Genomic DNA, 9,271 nt, shown 5'->3' with positions numbered 1-9,271 from the left:
CTGGCAGCCGCGGGTTCAGCCCGTGAAAGGATGCACAGGAGAAGGTAAAATACCAAGAGAATTGTAAGATCTGAACGACAGGAAAATCCCAAACTGAACGGCTGGACCGGATGATCTAAAAGGTCTTCTCCAACCTAAACGGTTCTATGGTTCTGTGATCATTGGAGGAAAATTGGAGGAGAATGTTTTCTGTAGCCCAGACCAGATACAGATCACCAATGCAAAGAGCTAACTGGAAGCGAGAATTAGAGATCAATGCATGAAAATACCTGAAGCATTATTACTTTTCAAGAAAGTGAATAATCTGTCCATTGCTCCAAAACCAGGTGGTCATGAGGGGTTTACTACGGAGACGAACTGCCACCTCAGCCCGCTACAGGAGAGGAGAACAGGCTTGTCAGCAAAACCGTGCATCCATGAGGACAACCCCAGCCCCCTGGGCTCTGCCCTCACCCCTCTCAGCAGGGGCATGCAGAGCTCACCCCGCTGAAATCAGCTCTGCACTCTTGCTGCTCCAAAGGCAGAGTCTAGCACTGAAAAGTAATTTATTTTTGCTTTAAACAACACAGCCATTTTCTGTATACCACAAGCGTATTCATTTTATGTATCTTTAAGTGTTTATATAAAAGGTCTACAAAATCCAGGAATAAATACTCGTAAGTTTCATCCGAAAGTACTTAAAATATTAACAAAAGTGGTTCTTTTTACATCAACATTTTTAAACCAAGCAATTATCCCATATTTTAGAAAACCAAGGGTTACTCATAATTGCTGCAAGTAAAACAAGGAAAGCCAACAATAGGCCTTTAGCAAGACACTGGGAATATGGTTCTCCTGAAAAAGAAAAAAAGAAAAAAAAGTATAAGAGTATGAGAGCTAAATTGCTTAGCTCAGCACTTTCTAAAAGAGAAATGTGAATTCCCTGCTAGAAAGTGTGCTTTCAGACCAAACTCCATACCATTAATTATGTTTCAAACCAATACGGCCAGCTCAGGACATTCCACATTGCTTATTACTTTTACCTGTGTAAAACCGTGTCAATGGATAAAAAAGTTGTGGCCAGCACACGTCATTTCGATTGCAGTCAAATTCCGTATAATTCATCTGAAATCTGGGGAAAAAGAACCGACCAAAAAAGCAGCTTTGTTATCTACAGTACCAGAACTCCAGCACAAATGGAAAAAAAAAAAAAAAAAAGAGGGAAATAGGGTCCAGAGGAAAAAGAACCGACCAAAAAAGCAGCTTTGTTATCTACAGTACCAGAACTCCAGCACAAATGGAAAAAAAAAAAAAAAAAAAGAGTGAAATAGTGTCCAGATTACAGGAAAAAACCAAATTAAACCACAAGCTGCTTGTTATTCTCTTACGACTTTTTTCTCTAATGGAAACAGAAGCCTCCCCTCTAGTCCTTTTCTGTCATTTTTAGTCATTTCGTGATGAATGTTTTCAGACAGTGGGTAGTTTGGGAGCCTCCCTGAGCCCCCCTTACCCACTCTGGTAAACAATACTTTTCTGCTCAAACCAAATGTCAGCCTCGCAGGGTAATTTACAGCCCTCTGTGTTCTTCACGCTCCTGGGGAAGATCGTCACTAACAGAATAAATAACAAATCTTTGCACCAGACTTTCTTGCTCCGTACTCCACCAAACCAAAGTGACCTTTTGAACAACATTCTGCACATTACGTCTGCTTAACATAACGTGAAACACGCATGTTTGTACAGAAATTACCTGGTCAGTGGAATGGGTGGCTGAGCTGGCACTTTGATAAACTGGACAGAGGCAGTGATGGGGAGAAAGCTGATGCTCTTCTCACAGATGAGCCCGCACTGGAATTGCCATATGACCGTTGAGTAACTGTTAAGAATATGAATATCTGTCACTCAGAGGCTGTAAATAGAAATTTACAGTCTAAACATAACCATGAAAGGATGAAATACACAGTATTTAGGAGGCTGACGGTGATCGCTGGATTTTCAATGCCATACAGAGAGAGAGTTTGCAGAGTCTGGAAATGAAATAAAGTGGAATAGAATCCCATGTATCTGATTGGGATTGACTTGGAGAAAAAAAGTGTTTGCAAAGTGAAAACTCCCTGTTTTGGGCAAGAATAAAGCATTTACCACAGCTCTCAAGAGCTCTACACTGGGGTGAGCCAGAACTCAGGACCATGTTGTCACTCCCACCGCTTGACAAGAAATGAAAACGTTCTGATGGAATGCCCTGTGTCTGCCTGCTACTGGCAGCATCGTAGATTTAATATTTCGTGAAATAGAAAGATTATCTACTTTTAAGCATTAATATATTTCTAACTTTTCATTTCAGAGGGAAAAAGGCAAACCTGGTTGTGATCAAAGGAATTTGGCTTGCACAAATAAAAGCATAAAAAAAATCTGAGAGAACAAAATAACGGTTTTGTTTGTAACTTTTTAATCTGGCTACATGAGGTAAACAAGACTCAAAATGAAACAGTTACGTGTCAGACAACCAGCGACACGGCTCTCTACCTGATCTGCACAGCAAGAATCTCCCGCCAGGGAACTCCTTGTACCGCACCCACGTCAGCGAAGATTATGCGGATGTTCAGGTTTGCAGGAATATCTGCACAAATGCCTTTTAAGCTTCCAGTGCTCACATTGGTACCAGAATTAAATGGATCAAGACCTGTGGGGGAGAATGGAGTTATTTAAATGGAAATATCATAGAAAGCATTGTATTTTCCGTAACTGGATTATTGTCACAGCCCAGTGAAACCTGGTAACCATCGCAGAGGAACACAGACAAAAAAATGATTTCTCTACATAAAATACACAAAGAAAAGGAGCATTTTATCAACAGAGAACTAAAATATCCAATCATATGTGTACAGGCTGACAGTAAACATCAGCAGCATCCATACATATATTGAATTATAAGCATGTGTATGTACACAGACATGGATGGATCCAGACACACAGATCAGTATCTTTAAGCATTTTAAATGACATTTTGGGTTTATTTTGAGATGCTGTAAGTATGGGCATACTTAAGACTGTAAACAACACCACAAACCTCACTTACGCGTAATTTCCACCCAGTCGTTTAGATCACTGTAACTCGAATTGTCCCTCTTTGCAACGTGGGTCGCTTGTATCAATGAATTCAATTTCTCAGTTACATTTCCTCTGTAAAACAAGATTGTAAGATTACCCAGAAAGTAAGTCTGCCCTGTCTACCGCTCTGGGTTGCGATATTATTATACCATAAGGTCAATTTCCTCTGAAAGATGTTATCACTCAGCAAAACCAAGCTTGAGCTGTTAACTGTTGAAGGGAACAAATGGCAAAGTGTTCCACCCCAACATAATCCTCATTTAAAGACAGCGAGATCCCAGGGAAACCATTATTATCATTTCACTTCTAAAAAAAAAACCTGAGACTGTTGACCAGAGGAAGCTGAAACGCCTGCCTGAACGTTGTAAAGGAATGTTACAGCACATGTAACAAGATGACCATTACATGGAGACAATCATGTAACAAGCAACAAGAGGGATGCAGCAAAGAACAAATTCAGCCTCTGCAGCTCACCTTAAAAGGCCGCAATCTTCATTAATACCAACTTCTAGGATGCACCCAGAGAGCGAATCTACTCCGAATAAAACGGGTGTGTAAGTTCCTGATGTGCATAAACCTCTGCCAGCTGTGAAATGAAAACATCTTGCCTGAGCTTTCCTCTATCAACCTTTTGATCACTAGCTTTCAATTTTGTGCAAAAACATCAAACATTAGAACTCAGAAGACCAAGAGGTATATTCAAAAACCCACCACCATCACCCCCGTTTTAGCATTAAAGCTGCAACCTCACAAGCCAGTACCTGGCTGCCAAATGTTAAGGCTTCCGAAAGGATCAGAAGAATTCATATTCGCAGCCCTCACTGGTTTTCCAACTTGATAACCTGAACATAGAAGGGTAAATGGTGAACCCTGCTTAAGAACCTGTAAGCATCAGCGTTGTTTTAGTAGCCAGTGTCATCAGTGGTGGCAAAGGAACAGACGTTTCCATTACAGCAGGGGTTCACTCACTTCAGACAATCCATATCTACACACCAAAAGCCCAAGAACCAGGCACTGCCACTAGGACTGGCAGTGCATTCAGACAGGAAGGTGGGGACTAGCAACATGAACAGCTATGAAAGACAATAAAACACGGTCACTGGTAACAAGCTGTGCAGTACAGAATTTTCTCCTTTTCACTTTTAAGAGGCAAAATAAAGATTAATACCTGGGTTCCCAAACAGGTCCGTTGCATTAGTACTCTTTAAACTTAGAAATTTGACTGTGAATCTCTGGGTCAGAATTTCTGGTAAAAGAAAAAGTAAGTGACTTTTAAGTAAGTAAATTAGCATAAAGTATGTTCTAGGCAGGATAGAAACGTCCATCCTCCACTAGAAGCAGAAGATTCAAAACAAGACAAATTAATGGAAATCAGCCCCATAAATCTTCTTTTCAGAGTCCAGGGGGAAATCTTTTTGAGAAGTATTAGTAAATAAGAGATTCTGCCACAGAATTTCCATGATGAAGAAAAAAAACCCAAACAAACAAAAACTGTAAAAGAAGTTTTACGATACCTCCATCACATAAACTTCCAAGGAAGACTGTGACATTTATTTGCTTTATGTTCTGGTCTTTCCAAATGAACGTATAATTCTCTGCAAAAGTTACGTTTTGACACAGAACCTCAGCAGTGTGACGGCTTTCTGGCAGAAGGAAAGAAAGGGCACAATAAAATGCACCAGTAATTAGAAAACTACGTTACTGTGGCTGGAAAAGGCCACATTCAAAAACTCTGGCAAAATTCTGGAGATGATACCATTCATCTTTTTGAGACTTGACTGTTTAAGTCCCTCCTCATTAGGACAGGGTGACAGTACAATCCCCTGGCTTAGCAAGAGTTTAACATCAGCGGTTCCAGGTCCTGCTGTAGCTAAACCTCTCCAGAAGAACCGCACTGGACTTCACACCACCAGCTGATGCGCTTCTCTGGGCTCCCTCTGCTTTCAGCTCATCCCTCCCAGGGAGCCTTCACTGCCCAGAAAAACACAGCAGCTTGGATTCCACTAGCTCCTTTTGTGCTGCATTATCCTCCCACTGCCTAGAACCACTTCAGAGGATGAAAAAGTCCCTTACGAAGGCACGAGAGCTTACAAAACAGCCCTGCTCATCTGCTTACAGTCTGCCCATCCCACTGACGTGTTCACCTGGAGGGCTTTGTAAAGCATTCTTTGTATCTTTGTTTATTTTTATTATTAGGTTTTTTTTCTTCTCAAAAACTACTTTTAGTTTAAACTAAGGAACTCGATTTCTTGACCAACTTTAAATGAAGTTGGGGTAAATTAAATACTTCCTGCTTTACAGTGAACCAGATGGTTTGAGTATTAGATAATATATAGGATCCCTTCCAAGAATTGCAGCAGGTAAACATTTTAGGCATCAACAGAATCTATTTCTTCTATAGTCCAGGTCAGGTAAGAAACATGTTATTAAATGGAAGAGACATACCACTTTCAGTGATGAATTTGCCCGTGTCGGTGATGGTCCTGTAGATGACATTTTGTTGGATGAAATCTGCAAATGAAAAACAAACACTGCAGCAATCCTGACTAGAAAGAGAGACGGATGTACTGCTTTCACATCCCAGGTACAATCCTTGCAGTTATGAAAATTGAGCAGAAAATTAGTTAGAAAAATAGTTTTGGTAAAGGACCAAACCACTGATGTATTTTGAGAGCACAGCTAGTTATGTCTGGGTCTTACAAAGGTAATATAGATGAACAAAGTTAGACATTATGGAGCGTAAATAAATTATCTTCATGTCGGTAATCATATTATCTCCAAGTCCAAAATGACACCTCCTAAGTACGTCATTTTGTAATGCAGAAAGAAAACACTTCTCACTAACTCTGAAATGATGATACTGCACCCTCTTGACAGAAAAGGGGCTCTGCAACAGTCTGACAGTGGAAAGATACTGTTCTGTCATGAGTAGCCACAACCAGTACGAGTCACCAGAAAGAAAGAAATGGGAAACACAGGCCAATCCCACTATTTCTTACATCCTAAAGCTTGGGAAATAGGGACACTTGCTAGAAGGTCATAAAAAACAGGAAAAGGACATCCCCAAATGCTGAAATACAGCCACCAGATAACCAAGATATTACATGTAGCTACTACGCCAACAGCCCTCGGGTTTGTGCTGTTCTAGCAGCTCGGAGAACCCTGACCCCCAGCTCTGTCAGGGAGCACGCGGCATACCTCCAGCACCGCTGCTGATCCGCACGTCATGGGGCAGCCCCTCCTTGTAAGCTGCTCGACTGGTGAGGCACTTGATATCAAAGTCCTGGAGATACGCTACAGGGGCGTTTCCAACACACTGTCCAGCCAGGGATTGCTGCAGGTGGATCAACAGAAATAAGTATGTTGGACCCTTTTCTAGCCTCTTGTTTTTCAGTTGAAGACTGTTTGACATGCTCCACAACAGCAAGTTGCAGAATCTGGTTACAGAGCCATAAGGAGTGTGACACATGGAGAATATCAAACAAACCAAGAGGAATCAAAAGCTCCTAAAACCAAAGTGATTACCTGGGGAATGGTAAAATACTCATTTTCTTCCGTCAGAATTGGATCTCCTTGTCTGTAACCCGTGAAAAGTTTCCCAGGAGAAGTTTGTAAAGGGATCTTAAATGAAGGAACTTTCGGTGTAGAGCTGCAAACAAGTTTAAAAATTAAACAGCCCTTTATTCTTTACCTCACATAAATAATTACACATTTGCTTTCATGTCCCATGTACCAATGACATTTCTCCATTTGCATTTAAAGTTCACACCCTAAAACTCTAATTTAAAATAACTTTTATTATAAAAACAGGTTATGTTTTCAGTCGCATGCCTAAGGTGTGTGTTGAGAAAATCAATTTTCTAAAGACTTACGTAGTGCCATGATAAAAGTAGCCAAGAAATGGTGTATTGTTAAGAGAAGACTGTACACAAAGGAAGGGAAACCACTCAGGGGTATATTCTGTTGACTGAGAAGAGCAGAGCTGATCAAAAGGTGGGTTTACATCCCCGCCAAACACGCCAGGGAAACACGAATCATGGAATAACTGCTTCAAGTCTGGTGTACACTCCTGAAAGGGAAAAGAACAGTCACTTTTTAGCACTGTAATTGCATTACTGTAGGCACTATAGCCAGACTTACAGGTAAATCAAAGCAATTTTCTAGGGAGAGATGGTATTTTCTGTTAGAAACACTGGAAAATCCAAATGAGCCCTCTAGCCCCATCTAGTCTGAAGCATTCAGTACCTCTCACTGCCCCCCAGACGACAGAAATTCTGAAGACACTTAATCAAAATTTAAGATAAAATCAATACCGGATCACAGCAACAACGAACATCACAAGCTCCAGCTGTCAAGTCACAAGGACAAGAGCCCAGGGGCTGAAACACCTGGTTTGGGATGATAGTTGCGTTTTCTACAAAAGAGTTCAAAAAAAAAAAAAAAAGAAAAAAGAGAAAACCAGATTAGATGGATTGGAATCCAAACAAACAGGCCATGCACACTGCAGTTTATTCTGTGTACAAACCCCTCGTTAAATTCCATAATGATTAATCGGTATCTCTCCGTGCTGCCCAAATCCCAGCTATTATTTTTTTGTATATCAAGGAAAAGAACAGCCAAAATGCCATTTCTCCTTTAGCATATCCAATCACTTACCGGACACGTTTCCCGTAAAGGAGGAGTTGGCAAATATTTCAGCTTGAATCAGGAGGTGCGCCAAGACCGCCGAATCACGGCAAGCCAAGACCCGAAGCACTCCCACCACGCAGAGAGGTGTTGTGCAGCAGTCGGTGGCGTTCGGCAAACACAACTGTAGATTTCTCGTCAAGCTGACAGTCACTTTGGAAGCGTTCTGAAAAAATGCAAAATAGCAGCTTGTAGCAAATTACTCTGATTTATAGCACTCAGCAGCTTCTGAGGAGGAATTTCAGTACCACTGTGTTTGTCAGCGCTACACCATGATATTCTTCCGATTTTTGTTGAGAGTGGAATGACAAAGGGTCTGCTACTGAATAGGTAAGTACAGTGAGGACATGAACGGGAACACGAGCTAAGGCATGCACACAGATCAGGTTACCTCCGAAATCACACACACAACCCTAAAGAAAAGAACAAGAACAAATACCAAAAACTGAATTTCAGTTGTTACAGCTACCTTCAGCTGGAAACTGGAGTGACTGCAGAGCTGACAAACCACTAAGAAATTACATATAACGTAACACTGAAGTTTAATACATACAGATGTTCCAGAGCTCATGTTGTATAAAAACGCTACTTTTTTATTTCCATTAGCTCCTTCTGGTGGATCTCGAACACTCTCAAATGCTACAGCCTGCCAGGACGGACAGGCCGTTCTGGAGAGGAGAAGGACAACACGGAACCAGTGCCAAAGCTGCACCTTGGCAAACTCCACACAGAGGGATACGACAACGGGGAAAGGCACAGGCAGGACATTCAAACGGGGTTGTTACATTAATATTTTGCTAGTATTTCATTAGCCCATATCACATGACAGTTCAACCCTCCCTGGTTTAAGGAAGAATCAGTATTTTACATACCGTACCAGGCGTCACATTCAAATTCCAATCACCAGCCCTTTTACTGCCGCTGCAATTTGCAGGTTGCAATTTTCCTATATGAAAATAATTCAAAAAGTATTTGACTATCATTTAGAAAAGACTGGGAAAAAAGTACATTAAACTCCTCTTCAAGTAGGCAGACCCTCAGGCCCAGCTGACAAGGAGTCACCCGAGGAGCAAGGGCTCAGCCAGCAGAAGGCCTTTGAGTTCCTATTTCAGCAACTTTTAGAGCACCAGGTGCATTGCCATTTCTCCAGTGATTCTAGCGTTAAAATCTACTAATAATTCAAACACGTTTACTTACCCACTGAGGGGGGAGAAGGAGGGAAGTGTTCTTACCTGTCTCTTCATCTATAGGACTTGAAATTATAGAAAAATCAACTCCTGAAGAATTTCCAAGAAAAAACGCATTGACTCTGGGCCCTGACATATGGACAAACGAAGGCTGAAAGACTGAAACAAAAGAGAGAGACAAGGCCTAGCACACACAGACTGAGAAAGGTAACAGCTGTAAGACACACAGGCCTTACTCTTGGGCTGCGTTCTTACCTCCCTACGCTTTGGCACAAACAGAAGAGAAGTCGGGGCTAGTAGCGGCTGGG

The 9,271-nt window shown here is 41.5% G+C and overlaps 1 protein-coding gene across 1 annotated transcript; it reads right to left on the bottom strand.

Moving 5' to 3' along the window:
* Positions 1-718: 718 nt before the first annotated feature.
* On the bottom strand, positions 719-9,122 carry TCTN2 (tectonic family member 2; the record flags this gene model as incomplete). The annotated part of the gene is made up of 17 exons (XM_010140452.1): positions 719-834; positions 1,023-1,111; positions 1,730-1,855; positions 2,506-2,662; positions 3,059-3,162; positions 3,565-3,676; positions 3,852-3,932; positions 4,259-4,336; positions 4,605-4,733; positions 5,536-5,601; positions 6,289-6,424; positions 6,616-6,739; positions 6,963-7,159; positions 7,404-7,504; positions 7,747-7,942; positions 8,649-8,722; positions 9,009-9,122. Coding segments are annotated over 17 exons (2,000 nt in total), but the record flags the coding sequence as incomplete, so codon positions are not given.
* Between the last annotated feature and the right edge of the window lie 149 nt (positions 9,123-9,271).

This window comes from Buceros rhinoceros, unplaced genomic scaffold (assembly GCF_000710305.1).
Source record: "Buceros rhinoceros silvestris isolate BGI_N320 unplaced genomic scaffold, ASM71030v1 scaffold43687, whole genome shotgun sequence".
Classification (NCBI taxonomy): domain Eukaryota; kingdom Metazoa; phylum Chordata; class Aves; order Bucerotiformes; family Bucerotidae; genus Buceros; species Buceros rhinoceros.
This window is presented reverse-complemented; position numbering and strand designations above follow the sequence as displayed.